General features: G+C 38.3%; 1 protein-coding gene across 1 annotated transcript in view; it reads right to left on the bottom strand.

Annotated features, from left to right (window-relative positions):
- The window catches only part of cngb1a (cyclic nucleotide gated channel subunit beta 1a), a 74,260-nt gene extending 58,219 nt beyond the window's left edge, over positions 1-16,041 (bottom strand). Inside the window, exons 1-12 of the mRNA XM_037979988.1 lie at positions 15,978-16,041; positions 9,192-9,300; positions 7,588-7,627; positions 7,456-7,504; positions 7,165-7,240; positions 6,637-6,656; positions 6,179-6,196; positions 5,846-5,945; positions 3,397-3,421; positions 3,249-3,303; positions 2,815-2,885; positions 2,594-2,642 (exon numbers count right to left, since the gene is read on the bottom strand). Coding sequence (XP_037835916.1) covers positions 2,594-2,642; positions 2,815-2,885; positions 3,249-3,303; positions 3,397-3,421; positions 5,846-5,945; positions 6,179-6,196; positions 6,637-6,656; positions 7,165-7,240; positions 7,456-7,504; positions 7,588-7,627; positions 9,192-9,299 — 611 coding nt within the window. The 5' untranslated portion in view covers position 9,300; positions 15,978-16,041. The remainder of the gene's footprint in view (positions 1-2,593; positions 2,643-2,814; positions 2,886-3,248; positions 3,304-3,396; positions 3,422-5,845; positions 5,946-6,178; positions 6,197-6,636; positions 6,657-7,164; positions 7,241-7,455; positions 7,505-7,587; positions 7,628-9,191; positions 9,301-15,977) is intronic.
- Positions 16,042-19,905: the final 3,864 nt, after the last annotated feature.

Raw genomic sequence — 19,905 nt, 5'->3', positions numbered from 1 at the left:
AGGAAGACCCAGGACACGCTGGAGGGACTATGTTTCTCGGCTGGCCTGGGAACGCCTTGGGATTCCCCCGGAGGAGCTGGCCCAAGTGGCTGGGGAGAGGGAAGTCTGGGTCTCCCTGCTTAGGCTTCTACCCCCGCGGCTCGACCCCGGATAAGCGGAAGACAATGGATGGATGATCTTCCATGATTTTAATTATTCTTAATTTCTACACATGGATAATAGTAATGTTATCAAAAAGGAACTTATTTCACACAGATTTTTGTAATGTAGGTTATAAAATGTTTCATTGCATCTCAGTTGAGAAATTAATGAATAAATTAACATGATCATTGCTTGACCCAGTTAGCTATAGCACTACAGGGAATGGGTCATGAGTGTGCAGGTGGCTTTGCTAGTCAGACAGGAACTACAGAGGGACTGCTGTCCATGGTCAGTCAACGACCACAAAAACACTGCAGATTTTAGTCAGAGACAGAGAATAGAAGCACTGTATTTTACAGTCAGAGGCAGGGATCACAGAGACAATGCCTGCAACAAACAGAGACAAGCACCATGAAAACACTGCCTTCAACAGTCAGGGACAAGGACCATAGACATTGCTCTCTACAGTCAGAGACAGGGACCACAGAAACACTCTTCTACAGAAAGACAGGGACAATGGAAACACTGATTTCCTCAGTCACACAGGGACCACAGAAAAAACAGCTTTTTACAGGCAGAAACAGGAACAATGCCTCTAAAGTCACAGACATGAACCACGGAAACATTGCTTTCTATGGTCAGACAGGATCCAGAGAAACACTGCCTTCTACAGTAAGGGACAAGTACCTTAGAAACACTACAGTCACACAAGGGCAATAGAAATACTACCCTCTTCAGTCAGAGACAGAGACCACAGAAACACTGCCCTGTGCAGTCAGACAGAGACCATAAAAACATTGCCATCTATTGTTAGAGACAGCAACCATGTACATATTGCCCTCCTCAGACACAGAGACCACAATGCACTGGCTTCTGCAGTCAGAAACAGGGATCACAGAAACACCACATTTTACAGTCAGTGACATGGACCATAGAAATATCATAATGCTAGACTAAGTGTCTCTGTTAGTTTTCTGTTGGAAATTAAATCCAGCAGCACTGGGGTTATTGATGTTGCCATGTTGTACATTTGCTTTAAGTCCCGCTTTCTCTGCAGACTTTCACAATGTCCCATGGTCTTTTTTTTTAATTATGAAAGAACCTATAACTACTAAATATATTAGAAAAATAAATAACTGAACATTCAGTAGCAAGGTAAGAACTCTGTCAGTCAACTGGAGTTAACACCTAAAAAAAATAATATCCAGGGTGTTTTTTAGTTTTTATGCCCTGTTTGTTTACATTGCAGTGGCGGGACATAAAACTTGTACTGGGACCACCCTGTGGAGATGCTGTTCCCGCTCTGGCTTCATATTAACTTTGAGTTACCATATGACATCGAGTATTTTTTCATATGTCAGAGGCAGACACAATTAACAGAAACACTGCCTTCTACAAATGTATCTTTTTCCTGTGCTGTTAGCAAAGGATACATAAAAAGTTAATTACATACTGTTATTTAATACGGAAATTTTAGAAGGAGCACCTAAAAGCCTTAAATTTTCTCAAAAATCATCAGTGCGCCTTATAATCCGCGGCGCCTTGTGTGTGCACTGAATTCCAAAATCTGACCCTGACACAGGGACATACGGTAATGTGTACAGTATGCTGGCAGCGATAAACCAATCAGAGAACACTACGTAATATGTACGCCACGTACGCTGGCAGCGATGAACCGATCAAAGAACACTACGTAATACGTACAGTACGTACTCTGGCACGATAAACCCATCAGAGAACATTATGTAATATTATACAATTCAGAGTTTGCCATCATTTCGGGAGGATTAAGAAGGAACTCCAACAGCTGGACGTTGGTGTAAACAGCGCATTCAAAGTGAAATCGCGAGTGGCGTGGGAGGGATGGATGACCGACGGCGAACACACGTTTACTAAGATGGGGGCAGCGCTGGGTGAGTTACGCCATCATATGCGAATGGATTGTGGATGCCTGGGCTAAGGTATCTGCTTTAACTATTGTCTGCGCTTTTGCGAAAGCAGGCATCATTGCTGAAGAGCCCTCTGGCAACAAGACTGACTCCGACAATGATGAGAGGGAACTTAGCATGTTTGATGGCGAAATTGCCCAGCTGTTTAATTCAGACAGAAGATGAGGACTTTGATGGATTTGTGAAAGAAGAATGATAAAAAATAATATGTAAAATAATTGTTACATAGCAGTTACATTGTTACAAAACTCACCGTTTGCTTCCGTGACCTTTTTTTTTTGTAGACCGTATGTTTAAGCATGTGCCTTATAATCCGGTGCACCTTTTGTATGGGTTAAGTACAGAAATGGACGCCATAATTGAGACTGCGCCTTATAATCCGGTGCGCCTTATGGTGCAGAAAATACGGTATGTTTTAGGTTATAACTTAGTTTCCATCATGTATGTGATTGTAATGCTTTGTTTTAGAAAACATTTATTTAAAAAAAAAAGCATTCACTTACTCTGTTTTTGTGGGTGGTTTGACGGCTGGAGGAGGAGCTGGAGGTAGAACTTTTTTGGTTCACAAGAAACAAAATGTCTTAGCACATTTTATTTTTTGACATTGTTCAACAACATTTGGATTTAACTACCTTTCTACTTCAAAATCTATGACTATGATCTAAATGAACACCAGAGCTGAGGAAACCTTTAGTGGTAGCTGTAGTTTCAGTCTTGTTGTTACCATCTGTCTTTGAGTAGATCTCTGGCTGGGGAACCACTTTCTCAATGCCATGTTTGATCCAGTCAATCATGCTGTGAGGCAAATGCAGATACAGTTTATGTCGCTAACATGCTCACTTTATTGCTGCTTAAAGGTCATGCACACTATTGCTGTTATTATTCTTTTCTCTGCCTAAAAACAAAATGTCTGCTGGACAAGCTTTTAGTTTACAAATGTTCCCCGTCTAAACAACAATATGACACAATTTAGTTTCAAATATAAATCTCTTCTGATTGCAATGTCTTTTTGTAAATCTTTGTTCTTTAAGGAAAAGGATGCCACCCAAAGTAAATAAATTATACATAAAAAAGCACATTTTGCTATTTAATTTTATATGAGTAAAAAAAAAAAAAAAACTCTTTTACTGGTTTTGGACTGAAGGAAGACTCACTGACCTGGGCGGAGTTGTCTTCTCAGTTTGTTCCACTTCTTTTGCAGTAGTTTGAGATTCTGCAGGCAAAACACAGGAATAAAGTTGAATGACCAAACAGCAGCCTAAACCTTATGGTGTGTTTCTAAAAGAAGATTCAGATGAGTTCTCACCTGGTGGAGCTGCTGTTTGATGCACCTAAGCAGAAACAAAAACACATTCAGTTAAGGCAGATTGGGCTATGTAGACTGTTATCAGGAACCTGACATAAAAGATGCTATAGAGGAGAAATGTCAGAAGTTAAGACAACACAAAATCCAGATGAAAAACAACTACCATATTTTCCGAACTATAAGGCGCTCTGGATTATAAGGCACACTGTTGTTTTTTGAGAAAATTGAAGGCTTTTATAGTCCAGAAAATACGGTAATGTGGAACAATCCAGTGATGAGGAAGAGGCTCTGCTGAGGTTTAAGATACAGTCTGTTCAAAGAATAGGAATATATCTACCGTATTTTTAGCACTATATGATGCACTGGATTATAAGATGCACTGTCAATAAATGGTCCATTGTCAAACTTTTGTCATGTATAAGGAGCACTGGGCTATAAGGTGCATTAAGCAAAACAAAACAGCCCCCTGTCTTTTCGGAGAATACCGCACCGACGTAAAGGCCCCCACATACTCGGGCGTATTTCACTCCGCGGAGGTCCGTGCATACTCGAAGCGGACGTCCGCCGGACATGTCTGCGCAAAGATCAATTTTTATGACCGCTTGTGCGTCCTCGGTGTCGCACAATAAACTGCCCGGCGAGAAACGGTGTTCACATCGAACTGTTTTGTGTGTGACACCAGCCGCTCTAAGGTGAGAATCGGTGCCAACATGCAGCACGACTGCCGCTCTCTGTGCAGCATTGGCAGGTGTGCGGTGGCTGCCGTGGTGGTGAAGAAACAGTGCTAAAGGTAATGTTTTTTCTTTTGTTTTTTTTAAACTTAAGAAGCAAGCGATCTCTTCCTCCTTGTCCGAGGACGCCATGACTGAAATTTGTTATGGGAGAATTTTAGGCAATCTGTACGCTTGAGTATGAAGTCTCACCCGTCCGCTGACAGTCCACCAGAAGTCAGAGTATGCACAGTATATCCGAGTATGTGGGGGCCTAATGCTGCAAGTGGTGCAACTTTGTAGTTTAGGTTTACCAAATGTTACCAAATTTACACAGGATTTTTATTGTATAATTAAATTTTCAGCTGTAATTTTGGGCCTCTGAACTCTTTTCATCACTGAAATCACATTTGTTAGTTTTTACAGAGAACACAAAAATATGTTCTTCTGAGGCGATATTAAAAAAGTTAAAATGATTCTGGATTAGGTGTTTCAATTTGTTGTTTGCTCTTCTGGTAGTTGGATTGAATTGTTTTCTTGATTTTGACACAATTTTTACACATTAATTAAACATGTATTCTTGTAGAAAAGTACTGTACTGTTATTTTCACTGCTGTACTGTGCTTGAGGCACTTTGAGGTGGTGCGCTACGAAAACTTGGCGCAAGTTGTGTAAACAACAGAAGCGCTATGGATAACTTTGGCCCTGTGTTGTTGCTGTTTTTTAAACTTATGGGGTTTCTCCTGAGACTTCAGGAAGAGAGGCGCAGTTACGCGATTGTTGCGCAGAGTAGGACAGCTGTTATACGCCGGAGATTTCAGGCTTTACAGCACCTTCAGCTGGGGGACAGACGGCATAAATTTGCAGGGTAAGCTAATGCTGTTGTTTATATTCCTACCGTTCGCTCTTTATGCATGCATTTGGTCACACCCACGACCAATGAGTGAACAGGAGCTAAGCTTGTGCCACCCACAAAGCAGGGCCCTAAAAAGCAGGGCCGGCCTTAAAAAAGGTGGAAACGCACGCAAAGCAAGCGGAGTAGAGTGGAGCCGGGACCTTTAGAGCACGTGTAAAAGGGGCATTAGTCGCTTTTTTGCCTCCACTCTAAAATCTGACCACTTTTTCTCCACTTCGGCCCCGGTCCTCTCTGTCCCATAAGATAGCTGAATTACCAGTAATAACAAAGTGTTGCAGCTCACAACACTTCGTTTTATTTGTAACGCCACAACTGCGGCTACCAAAACTTACAGTATATATTTTTTCTGTTCTCCACCTTATTGACCAGCATATCAAGTTCTGCCTCTGTGAAATTTAGTTTCTTCGCTCTTTTCTCCGTCGTTGCCTTGGTAACCATGAAATAACATTTCACGCCATATAGCTGATCAATGCTTTCTTTAGCTAATTGTAGTATCCTGAGTTCATGATTTATTAATGTATTTGCTGTGTTGCCACCCCACACCACTAGAGGGAGTAGGGAAGTTTAAGGATGCAAAATAAAGCAGAACAGAACTAGAGAGAAGAAGAGCGAGCTAGAGAAAAATAAAAAATGTGCCTGAACTGTAAGTGTTCTAAAAAGTAATAAAAGAGTTAAGTGCAACTGAGGAGTGTGAATCTTTTTCAAGAGTGAAAATATCACACTAATGATCTTCATAAATTTCATAAGTGACTAGTTGCATGAGTCAGAAGTTCCCAAAAATCTGTAAAACCAATAAATTAAGGTCCTGTAAGTTCTAACTTACCTGAACCTGCTGCTCTGCTGCAGATAAGTCTTTGCTCTTCAGTTCAAGATGAGGAACAACTTTTTCCAAACCCTGTGAAATCCAGGCAATCATCCCTGTCCTGTGGAAAAACACAGATCTCTTATCGGCAATTTATTTTCAGCAGACACCAGAGGGGGGCAAACATCTATGAGGCTAAACTATTCAAAATATATAAATAGTGAGCTGCTTTAAAAGCCAACAAACAGGCAGGATGTTTATTGGCTTTTAAAGCAGCTCACTATTTGGTAACCTCTCTGTTCTTGTGTTTTAAAGCAGCTCACTATTTGGCAATTTACAATTGGGGTTACTTACTCATCATCTGGTTTACTGCTGTCCATAGAGAGAAAACACAGAGGAGCATCAGTGACTTTGAACTGTCAAGGCTGTGGGCAATGTTAAACATTTGGAAAGGTTTGACCAAAACTCTGCCATTTTCCAACATAAGAAGAGCTTAGTGTAAAACCTTTGATTGTGATGTAGTTCAGACAGACAGACAGATAGATAAGTGATATATATATATATATATAAAACTGGCTGTGATTATCATTATAATTACGGTGGCATCATTTCGAGGGAATTTTACTTCCCCGTCCTAGAACTCCCACTTTTAAAAAGTTTGATAGGGGTAATGGAGGGAGGGGGAGCACCAAAGGGCGAGCCCACCCAGAGCACCATTCAGAACTCCTACAACCACCACTGCTAACATTGTTCACATTTCTTCAGCAGTCAACAGAACAGGATTGAACAGTTTTACACATAGGTGTGTTTACCTGGCTGCTGCAGCTTCATCCTGTCAGATGTTGAAAGAAAAAATAAGAAACCATCATCAAAGGGTTTAAAGGAACAGAGAACAGAACCCATTAGAGTTCAGATCAGTCTAGTCCAGTACAGTGAGACCAGACTAGACCAGTCCAATATAGTCAGGTCTAGACCAGTAAGGTACAGCACAACTAAACAACAATCCTCATCAACAGGACAGATGTAGAGATGGTCAGCAGAACAAAGTTCCTGGGGGTCATCCATTTACCTATCCATTCATCCATTCATCCATCCATCCATCCATCCATCCATCCATCCATCCATCCATCCATCCATCCATCCATCCATCCATCCATCCATCCATCCATCCATCCATCCATCCATCCATCCATCCATCCATCCATCCATCCATCCATCCATCCATCCATCCATCCATCCATCAGCATTTAACCTTTTATTTCTAATATTAACTGAAACTTCAAGTCTGAAGAAATGTGACCTGTCTGCAGAATCTGAACATGGGTCAGTAGGTCTCTCACCTTGGTGTTGATGTTGGCTGGAATTGTTGGCTGAGGCAGAGCGCTGCTGATCCACGTCAACACACCAGGAGCTGGACTTATGATATGAAACACATGAAAACCAAAGTTTAAATTTTTCCCTCGGACTCAATTTGAATAACAGCTTTTATTTAACCAGCTGCTTGTTTTTAGGATGTTGTTGGTAAACTGTTTAGCTTGTGATCTGAGCCAGCTGAGAAGACATGTTATGTTTACCTAAACTGTTTGTGCGTTCAAAGAAAATCAGAGAAATTCTTATGTGTCTGGACTCACCCATTCCCTGCGGCTGTCTGCATGTCCTTTAAATTTTCAGGTTTGGCAGCTGCCAATCAAACCGTGGAACAAGTTTAATGTGAAAAAAAAAACAAGCTGTGCAACATTACAATAAAACCTCTGTGATCTTACCCTCATGTTTGCACTCGTCTTCAAAAGTCACCTTCTTTTCCTGTTTGAATCCCAAAGTTTCATCAGTCAGTATTATTATAGCTGCACAGTTGGAGAATTTCACATTTTTACAGTTTCTTTTTTCTACGATTTCAAATCTACACGTCCAGCAGTTCAAACACATATGTGAAGTAGTGGGCCGTCAGGGCCAGCAAGGCCTTCTCTGCTGGCCTAACATAACCAAGAATCATGATCATAATTATGATAAAGGTTAATTTAATTTTTTTATTATTTTCTCTAGATATCTAAAAGTATTCATATTCTCTTCATGTCATATTATGCTCCTTCCATTGCCTGTTGTTTTTAGGTTAGAGTTTTTATCCAATCAGAATTCAGCTACCTTATGTTGCCAGGCTGTATGAAATCTGCCCAGGCCTTCAGAATCAACAATGCTGGTGTCTGTGCACTTTAAGTAAACGGACAAATACAGTTGACAGATAGTTGTGATAGCCAATCAGATCACGAGTTTTGTCAGTAAGGCCCTCTAGCTAGCCTTACGTTGAATGTGACATTTATGCGTCCTGTGATTGGATATGGATACTTACTAGTTTGAGCCACGGCAGTGCTATGCAGATCAACAGAGTAACACCCGGGACTTTTAAAGGTTAAAAACTTTTTTAACCCACAATGGCCGAAGAATAGCAACATGTTGATTTGGTTGCTGATATACTGGCAAGGCTGTTTTCCAGATGAACTTTTCAAGAGAAGCTAGATCTCGTAAGAGGAGGACGGCCGTTCCCCCGAGCTAGCTAACCTGTCCCAGAATGGATTTTGTGTTCAAATAAGTGTTTTGGGGGAAACAGTCGTTTTGGTGAGTGCAAACATTTGATTTATTTTGCTCTATTTTATTTAGACAGTTTTGACAGTAGCATACCAGATATGTTTTAATTGCTGATGCGGGTTTGTTGAGTTTTAAAATGCGCCGGATAATAGCTCATTTTGTACACAACTGAAGTGATGCAATGCCAAGTAGTGCTTAAGTGTGTTTCTAATTACTCTCCAATCCTGGTGTTATAAATGCTGGCATAATGAAAGGTATTTATTGACTACGTTGGACATCACTGAAGGCCTAAGTGTGAAATGCACCGCCCGCCACTGCATATGTGTGAGATCTAATCCCATCTGTTAACGCTCAGACTATGTGTTGAGGATAACACTTAGCTACTACTACACCAGATTTTAGTTCAAGATCTGTAACATTAGTTGAGTTGCAGCCATTTTCATGTTGGCTATGGTCAGTTAGTTGTGGTGGTCATCTTGAATTTAATTTAGACTCCAAAAGTTCATCAGTTGTAAATGTGTATCCAATGATTACTTTCAGGGCATTTGATTAAAATCTTTACAATAGTTTATGAGATAATTTGCTAACACAACAGAGAAACAAACACACAAAGGTAAAAACATTATCACCTTTCAGTGGGGAATATAAAGATGGAAACTAATTTCTACCCCTGACATTGGTACTGTGTACTGCTGTTGCAGCAAGTCTCAAAAGACTAACTCTTTACAAAACGTTAATCATAATCACAACCAGGAAGCTGAGACCACTGAGGGGCGTGACTTACATGGGCAGGGGGCGGAGCTGCAGCTACTTTCTCCTCCTTTTGATCATCTGTGTTGTTGGATGGAGGTTCAGGTGGCTGGGGAACAACTTTAACCACCCAACTCAACATCCTTCAATGAAAAAACAGAAACACAACATTACTGCTGCAAAAATAACAACTCTGGAATCAAACTAATTTTTAAAATTGTTTAAATATTTTAAACTTTAAATTATTTAAACTTTTTTCACCACATCTCAGTGAGTATTCTTTTAGATACAACACATTTTTCAGGAAACTAATATTGCTGTTTTCTTTTAAAACATTTTCCAAATCATTTCATATTTAAAACTATTCCTTCACCAAAACTAAATTCTCCCACTGAACACCTTTTTAGTCAATAACTTTATATACTGAAACTAACATACCATGAACAAACACTTTTTGCCCACTGCCTTGCATACCAAAAATCGTGTGGAAAATGTTTGTGTTGTGAATGACTCTCAGTTACTACAGCATCTGATCTGTGGTAGCCATCTTGTAATAAGGTTGCCTTCAATAGTTCATTAGTTGTAGATGTACAGTCAATGATTACTTTTAAAGAGTTTCACAAATAATTCCACAATCAATTGACCATATAAAATGCAAAAATGGCTACAACCTAGTACGTTTCACAGAGATTGAGCTAAAATTTGCTGTGGTAGTAGCCGAGTGTCATCCTCAACAGATACTCCAAACAGTAGCAGATCGTACTAAATCTTTGTTTAAAACTTTGGCTTGTAAGGGGGCTGGTTGCATCCGTTCAAGATTTTCTTCTTTTTGTTTCATCTTACAGTTTTTCTCAATGGCTTTTGTACATTTTTCAAATCAGAATTGAACTTCTCAAAACTACTTGTTCAATCTTCACATCATTGTGTCATTTGTGCACATCAAAAAATCAGTTTCTCATTTCTTTGAACAAGCTGCAAATGTTTTGTTACATTCAAATGATTGTGTACAATTCTCTGCTGTTTCCTACATTATATGGGTCTCTGTTAAATAGTCTCCCTTCCCACAAAATTTAGACATTGCATAAGTCTTTACATGCAAAATGGTTGAACAAGTTGCCATAATATGTCAAACATATTTCTATTTTACTTTTTTCTAAATCTGTCCTGAATTGGTAAATTGCTCCCAGGTGAATCCTGACTTTCTACAACAAAGGTAAATGTGTAAAGCATTAGATCCACCAATGATCAACCAGTTCTCTGAAATAGCTCAAAGGTGCATCTCTTGAACCATCAACTTGCACTTTATATAGCTGGAGCACAACACAATGCAGGGTTTCCCCCAGAAAAGAGGCTAAGCCCAGTGGTAGGTGGCCGTTTGCCAGCCGTTCGCTGGCTGACCATGATTTAGTAAAAAAAAAAAAAAAGATTAAAGTTGACAGGAAAGTTGAAAATATGGCTATTTATTATGTGATATTGTAAGATATTTGTGTCAAATATTTACACAACTACAGTTTTAGAAAAAGGCAATTTTGAAATAATTTTTTAAAACAAAAAATACAATTAAAATAAATAATAAATAATTGATTGCACCTAATTTGAATCCTTATTTAAGTTACATTTACAAATAAATTAAATTAGCACAAAGAAAAAGTGCATACAAAGCACCAACACACGTCTCACATCAAGGCCAATGAATAACAACAGATAACTCTGAAAAACAGAGAGATACTGTACTGTACTGTGCTTTTTGTGGCACAGGCTGCATGTTGGATCACTACACAAAACATATCTAATGCTGAATTTAATAGCATCATTTTACTGGTAAACATGGATAAATTAGCTCGCATTATATTAATATTTTCACTAAGTACAAAACACCACATTCTCAATCATGGGCTTACAATGGCTGAGGCTGGTCGAAATGCAGGCAGATGTTGGGAAAAAAACTGTGTCCTCAATCAGGTTTGGTTGAGATATCATCAGCCACAGAGCTACAGTCGATGTGCCAGGCAAACATAACCATGGATGCTGCTATCTCGGAGAATGGTACTAAAGCATAGTCCCATTATTGGGTCTTACAATACAAAGCATCTTGTCTCTTTTTTAGACACTCTCTACATGGATCTCATCCCTGAACAAGAGAGGGCTCAGATTGGAGATGACTTGCCAAAGTATGTGATAGTTTGGGACAATGTCAGTTTTCATTGCTCCAACATCATCAGCCAATGGTTTACGACCCACAACAGGATACCGATGGAGTTCCTCTCACTGCACTCCCCATTCCTTAACCCCATCGAGGAATGTTTCTCAGCATGGACATTGAGAGTATATGATTGCCCACCACATACACAGATGACTTCTGGCTGCTAAGGATGCAGCGAGAAATGACATCACAGCAATGCCTGCAGAAACTGGATAAGACACTCTAAAAGATTTTTTCCACGCTGCATCACAAGAGAAGATATTCGTTGTGATATGGATGAGAATTTGTGGCCCAACAGACAGGAATGTCAGGAAGTGTAGGAAGATTACATTATAATTCCTACAGACTGCATGAACAGTTTTCCTTAAGAAGATTGTCCTATGTTTACATTTCTACTTTTGTTTGTTTTTCTTTGTGCTCTACAGTACTGTCTTTTCCTTTCTTTATTGCCATGACTGTCAGCAAATTACAGTACAAACAGTATAGGCGTAAATGTAAACCGTTATATTAACAACATGACTGAGTAATTTGACTGTACTAAACCCTATTCACTTGAGATAAGCATCATCTGGGGCCCCCATGTAATAAATAAATTACTCCCCAACATCTGCTTTTCATGTGGCGCATTCTCACGGAATAACCAAAGCCTGGGATTTTGCTAAAATTTACGAACATCTTCAGGATATGATAATGTGCTGCATATTGCGTAACATCCGCTTACATTGTGTGTAGACTACGAACAGATGAGAATTATTCTTACCACACAGAGCAATGCATGATGTGTGTGCATTCAGAAAAATATAGAAGGTAATTTTTACTTTACAAATTATCTACAGGGCCGATTCACATGGGATTAACAACACAGACAATCTCCGTAATTACTACAAATAGCATGTGGTCCCTAGGTAAAACTAATCCTGTGCAAATAGGGCTTTATTCGTACAGAGTGACATAAGGTCTTGCCATTCTAATGGCACTGACATGTTCACTGACACAGATATTTGATTTTGAGAGATGAACTAAAGATTTTGAGCAAGAGACTGGCTTTTGCAGATAATCTTTAGTATTTTGCCATTTGTATGAATTGTTTTGAGAAATGCACTTGCTGTTTTGCAAATGTCGAGGATGATTTGAGAAATGTTTTAAAGCGACTGAGGAAAAACTGTAATGGACTTAAATATTCTGAAAGCTCCTTTTTGACAGCATTCAACCTGTACATCTCCAGATTTGATACATTGCTGATGAAATATATACAAAGAGATGTCTGTATTTCACTGTATTGCATCCTGTGCAATGTGACTGCAGAAAAACCTCCCTCTTCTTTGTAAAGATATTTTGTACTTTTCTCTGTTTTGTTTTCTTTTCAAACATCACTGTGGAAATTTTATAACAATTACCCTTTTGTGACATATTTGAAGTTGAAATGTATTTTTCACATTACATATTTCTGAATTTTTAAACTAGAAGTTGATTGATGTTTATGTACAATCCTATTACTCCATCCTAGTAATGATCAACACATCTTTATAATGAAAGACTTAACATTCATTGAAGAAATGCATATCTCCTGTAGCCTTTGATTCCACAGTTTTGGACTAAGATCGTCTAATAATGAGAAATGATGGAGTTGTAGCCTTAAAAAATAATCTTGAAAATAATATTATGCACAATCTCATGCAATATCACATAGTGTCACGCTCAGAGTATGTGTTGTGAATGGCTCTCAGCTACTACCACAATAAAGTTTAGCTCAGTATCTGTAAAACTGACTAAACTTTTGTGTTGGCTGAAATCGATTAGTTGTCAGTGATTTTGAATTGGTTGACTTCTAAAGTTAATCAGTTATTGATGTACATTCAATTATTACTTTCTTCATGTTTTAATAAAGTCTGTCCACTGGTTCACAGGATATTTTACTAACAAACAATCATGGTTGACTCAATGAAGTTTTAAGCAAAGATGTTGCATAAAGAGTAGCACTTGGAATATGAGTTCTGAATAACTCTCTGCTACTATCACATAAATGTTTAGCTCAATATCTGTAAAACAGACTAGGTTATAAACATCTTTGTTTTTTAAACTCAGTTGGCTGTAACATCTATTTTAAACTGGGTTGACTAAAAGTTAATCAGTTGTATGTGTACATCCAATGATTACATTTTAAAAGTTTTATTACAATCTGTCCCGTGGTTCATGACATATTTTGGGAACAAACCACAGACTCAAGCAAAAACTTTGTCTGAATTTACCTATTGGTGGTGGGTAGTAACAGACTCCTGGGAGCCTGAGTATAAAGACTTAACATGAACACAAAATTGTATGCAGACTGAAAAACGAACCAACCTCAATAAATACCTTCTTGTCCTCTTTTTGATTGACCCCCCCACTTTCACCTCACTGTTCTTAATGGTGTGGCGGGCTAAGTGTCAGACCCAATCAGAGCTGACTTCTTGTGGTCCTAATCCTCCCCAGGAGGCCACTGGACACCCAGACAAACACTTTCACTTCTGTTAACCAGCTGCCCAGCTGCTTTTCACTGAGTCTTATGGTTTCACCTGTCACTTTGTCTGGTTTGAAGTTCATGATCGGACTGCACAGAAAGATAGGAATACAAACCTATGCTGCTAAAACTGATAAACTCAGTTAGTTAATGAAGTAAATAAACTTGTCAATTAGACAGAACTTCCTTGAGTTGATCACTTACAAAACCGCTAAAACAGTTGACCTGACAGTTAACCAGTCAGTTACCCAAAAAGTTAACAGACAGTTAAGCAAACACTTAAACAAACAGCTGACTGGACCACTAACCAGACAATAAACCAGATCATTTACCAAACAGTTGACCAGTTAATTTGACAGAAAATCTGAAAGTAAGTTGTTCCTGTTCAGTCAGTAAACTTGTTAGTAAACAGCATCTTAATCTTGTCCTGGCTCTAATAGGTTTCTGAAGCAGCTGTTGGACTCAGTAACAAACACTTACTAAGATCTTTGGGACATTAGCTGGAGTCGAGGACATGACCCACTTTAGTTCCTCTGACTGGAGCTGAGCTAGCTGGTGTCAGTCTACATTAATGCTGCAGTAAACATCAGCTGTACCACCATGGGACCAGTATTAAAAAAACTTTAAAGATGGAATATAATAGTTTTGTTATATCGCCCACCCCAAGTTCTATCCTCTCGCTAAGTTATCAATCACAGTAAAATGAATTCAGTCTCTGGTAGCAGAGGTCTGGTTAGACATGTAAAGTACTTCATTACTTAAATAACAGTCATGTTCTGGTCTGGTTAGAATGATTACAGAACTTAGTCATTTTATCACAACAGTGACAGAGCGACAGTTTGGTGTTTTGACCCCAATAATGTGGATCGGGCATGTTTAGAGGCTCATTACAGAATATTCTTGTCTTCTGTTTTCACTTCATGCTAGATATATAGTTATTTAAGTAAAATAAAATAAAACTATGGTGGTGTATGTTACACATTTACATTGACATTATTCAGAGATGTTAGATATGTTTTTTTTTTAATTTCACACACCAATAAATCTCACCTAGCGCTGTCAGTGGCCATTCCAGTCTTTTTCTGTTTCATTGACAAACTCTGTGCTCAGCACACGTACAATGGTAAAATGAACATTGCTCGGTTGAGAAAATAGCGACAAACTAAAGAAGTTTCATGCAATAGTGTAGAGGCTTAATTTTAGCGAATGTAGTGTTCTTTCACACTGGTATGTTGTTTTTGACAAAAAGTAGTTTTACAAGCCTGAAAAATAATAAACATTACCCTAGCCTGAACAAAGACTTTGGTCCTTTTTATCTAACTATGTGCTCCATGACTAATGTCACGGATGATAAGGTACAAATTATTGATAACTATTTGACAAACTACAGCTTCAAAATTCACCAGACTATCCCTTTAAACTGATGACCAATGCTGCCTTTACACCAGGCTACCTTTTTTAGACAGGATACAGCAAACACTGTGCATCTGTTTCAGAACTCATGTTGAGCTTTTATTGCAACATACTGAAAACTGGGATTTGTTCAGCTTCCTCACATGGACCAAATCAGTTCAGTCTACAGCAACTATTCTAAACAAGTCTTTCTCTGTTGTAAGACAGATTTTACTTTCTATCCAAATCATAATCAGTCCTTTTAAATGCCTCATCAGCTGTTTGTTGTTTTACTGGAAGAGACATGTCCTTTCTTCAGACTTTTCTTAGCATCCTAAGTTAAACTTAAATTAGTTCCATGTATAACTTTCAGGATCCTCTTTAGTGACTCAACATGCTGTAATTTTATTACTCTGTTCAATCTGTCCATACAGGTAAAATAAAAACGTCAAAGAAAACTCCTCAAATGCAAACAAAACAACATTTTTTTTTCAGTTTTGTATTGACTCATGTCTGCTGTGTGAAGTATCTAACAGGCAAAAACACTGAATTACAGCATCATATTTGAAGTTTACCATCTTCCTTTCTTCTATGGAATCTTATCAAACTCATTGACAACACGATTTTTTTGTTTGCCTTCATTAAACTACATAACTAAACTCTAAAATAACACACTAACTGCTGCAGCGTCGCCTCAGCAGCAAACAGGGTTCATGCAGGGTTACCTGTGGGGGATGAAGGTTTGATGGTCAGAGGGGGGTCCTGTCCTACCTGAGTAGTTCAGCTGGGGTCCAGCAGCATCTTACAGAGAAGTCCTGCAGGAACCTGAGGTCTGTGGGAGGATTACTGTGCTAACAGGATTAGAGAGGAGCTGAAGGACAGAGCAGGTGTCGGGATTACACGTCCAGAGGCAGGAACGTCGAGGGAAGTCCATACAGCTGAACGTCAGCCCTCAGGAAGGAGCAGAGCGAAGACAAAGTGCCAAAAAAAAGAAGACAGCAGAGAGAAATTATCTTGTTATTGTAGAGACAGGAGAATTTCTGGTTCAATTCAACAAGTTAAACTCCTAAACATGAAAACCCTGTTGGTCCACATCTACAAAAATCTTTGTTTCTGATGCAACTGCAGTTTGTTAGGTGGGCTCTGAGTCTGGTTTTATTAAGGTTTTTCATCTGTTACTCAGGAGAAAGTGTGGGGAAAAATCCAAAATGTTTTTTGTCATTTTGTGATATATTTCTGTGGATTATAACTAGACCTAGGACTGGAAGTAGGAAATTGAAGCCACAATGGACAAGTACCCCCTACTGGCTAGCTGCAGTACAATTTTTAGGTCCCGCCCCTCCAGGTTAATAAATGAGAGATTTTCCTGGCTAAAAGATAAAAATACACCACAGATAATTTCTTTTGGCTGTTGACTTTTTCTTTATTCATGGAGGTCTTGTCTTGCTGCTGTTAGCCAGTTGGGAGGGTGTAGAGGCGGGACTTTTGAATTAAGCATACATTTCTACATCCTGGCTTGGCTAACCTGAGGAAATAGCAACGGAGGACGAGAAGAACACTCTGCTTTGTTAGAGCCAAAATAAGTAAGACTACGTTTGACAAAACTAACAAACTGCTTTGTGAAATGGATTGCAGTGGATTGTAGCTTTTAAATTTACATTATTTCTCAACTCATTTACTGATATTTATCATTTTTATTTTCATAACTGTAATCATCATTATAAACATAATTTACTTTGCACTAGTCTATACTAAAAATGTATATTTATAAGATGGAAAAATAAATAAGATGGAAAATGTATATTTTATTTGTTTAAGTTAAGGTATGTTTATGATTCTCAGTGTGTAAAAAGAGGATAATATGATTTTCAAGTATGATCTCAGATAAAATTTGGCTTTTAGGCTAGTTGTAAGTCAGTCTTCTGCCCTTTAATAAATATGTAATATACTGATTTTGTTTTGTCAATCCTAAGAATATAGTAATATGCACTTAAAATTGCTGGAAAGGACATAGTTTTGAATAGACGTGTTATTTTTTTTTTATATTGTAGCCCCCCCCAGGCCTGTGTCATGCCACTGGTTCTTGTTAATACATATAAATGTCTCTCACTGTCATCAGCAAATGTTGGCAGGTATGTTGTATGGACCTCTGGGCTGCAGCTTATTGCAGCAGCTGCATGTTAGAGCAGTTAATGTGACTCTGATGAGGATTAGCTTTAAACTAGGTTAAGTCCAACGTCAGCAGAACATAGGATTGGAGCTCCGGTACTGCTACTACCTGATCCAGATCTGATCACTGAGACCACTTCAGGCTAGTCTTCATGTCACCCTTGAAGGACTCTGTCCATTGCTTTTTCCTCCATTTGTTGCCATCTCATTTGTTGTTCTAATCTTTCTGCCTTTCGTTGATCTTTTCCACCTCCTTAGTTCCTTCTCTGCTCATCTTGCTGATGATGTTAAATTCCTTCTGATCTTCATCTTGTATTTTCTCGAGACTACAATAATAAAGACCATTCCTCTTTCACTCAGGTGATGTGAGCTGCTGCTGCCATTCTGTGGACAATCTATGAACTGTAACACCAGAAACTCAGTCAGCTGGCAGCAGTTTCTGTTTTTGCGGAGAAAAATAGAAGAAATGATCTGAGTTCAGTTCCAGCCGGCAATCCTCTGAATCCATCCATAACCCTAAACATACAACTTACAAGTTCCACCTCCTCAGCTTTTATCCAAATGACCTGAAAATGTTCCCCAAAGTCTCAACATGAAAGTTTATGGAACACAAAATTAATTTGTTGAAGAAGCTGTTTTTTGGATCCATCAGAACATTGGTAGGTCTAGTGCACTGCAGAAAATTTATTTAAAACTAAACTAAAACTAATTGAACTAACTACTGTAGTAGTTGTTATTCTGAATTCAGAAGCAACAAATACTGAAAGAGTAAAGTTGCTGTCTGGTGGGAGCTTGTTGAATTTTAAGATTACCCCCCCTGCTGGAATTTCTTAAATTAAAGTTTAAATATAGTGCCAACCTGTTAGGCGCACATTAAAGGAAGGTTGAGCAATAGTGCTGCCGGGTTGCAGTTTTTTTAACTTATGAGTAAAATAGTGCTTCTATGCGTCCATAGTGCCCATAGTTCATAGTGTCCATGGTGGAAACTTTTTGAATAAAAGTTTAAAATTAGTGCTTCCCTGGTGGCAGGTTGTTTAAAATGAAACTGAAATTAGTGTCTCTCTTGGTGGCAGATTGTTCAAGAACAGTTTAAAAGTAGTGGCACCCTTGTGGCAGCTTTTCGAAGTAAAATTTAAACTTAAAACTGCACTGATCCCAGCTTATTGAAAATAGTTTAAAAATAGTGAACCCCTTTGTTGCAGTTTGTTGATGAAAATATTTTAATTAGGGCCTCCATGGTGGCATCTTGTTGAATTAAAGTTTAAAATTGTTGACCTCTTTTGTGACAAATAATTTAAGAAAAGTTTAAATATAGTAGGAGCTTGTTAAAGAAAAAAAACTTTAAAAAGTGTCACTTTGGTGGGAAGTTGAAGTAAAAATAAGTATCTACATTAGTGGTGTTCAATCCTGGTCCTGAAGGGCCACTATCTTTCATGTTTACATTGTTTCCCTGCTCTTCTGCAGAGGCCTGTGAATCACTGTCATTCAAATCAGGTGTGTCACAGCAGAGAAACATTCAAAACATGCAGGATAGTGGCCCCCTGGAAGCCTCCCCGTCCCCCCTACAGTTTGACAACTACTGACATAAACAAAGTATGACTTAATTAACATAATATGACTTAATTCCAATATCATGTTCAAGTCTCTGTAATAGAATATTGTGATCATTTGTATCAAATGATGCACTGAGATCTAATAGGACAAGTATGGACACAGGTCCACTGTCTGAGGACAGGAGGATATCATTGGTAACTTTCTGTGCTATGATGAGCTCTAAATCCTGACTGAAACTCATCAAACAGGTTATTTCAATCCGAATCTTCACACAATTTATTTGCAACTATTTTCTCAAGAATTTTTTAGATGAATAGGAAATTTGATATAGGTCTATAATTGGCCAGAACTGAATCAAGATTGGGTTTTCAAAGTAAAGGTTTAATTACAGCAACCTTTAAGCCTTGTGGTACAAACCTATTCATTAACCCTCTCAAGGCAGACATTGCAGATTTGCAACAGAAATTGCTACTTACCTAATTACTCCACATTCATATTTTATGAGCCTTATTTTACTCAGATGATAATTTCCCCAAATATCAGATTTTTCCTGTTACTAAAACTTAATTTGAGCCTGAGAGGGTTAAAGACAGACTCAGCACATCCATGATGGGGATATTTCATAATTAACATTATTTTCCACAGGGTTTGATTCACTGTGACCGAAAAGATTTATATGTTGCTTTTTGTGTTTGCATATTAGTAAACAACTCAAAAGTTATTGCCTAATGGTTGTAGATGAAATTATTGCAGCTATAATTTGGATTTAATGCCACATTTTATGATTTGTTGTTACAATTTAATTACTTCTTTATTGTGAATTCCTTCTCTCCACAAATTATGAAGTTATAGTAAATATTGTATTTCTGTTTGTTACTTGTATTACTCTCTGTATTGTTTCATTGTGAGGCCTTGGATAGAGAAAATACA

The sequence above is a fragment of the Kryptolebias marmoratus genome, linkage group LG15 (genome assembly GCF_001649575.2).
Source record: "Kryptolebias marmoratus isolate JLee-2015 linkage group LG15, ASM164957v2, whole genome shotgun sequence".
Lineage (NCBI taxonomy): Eukaryota > Metazoa > Chordata > Actinopteri > Cyprinodontiformes > Rivulidae > Kryptolebias > Kryptolebias marmoratus.
This window is presented reverse-complemented; position numbering and strand designations above follow the sequence as displayed.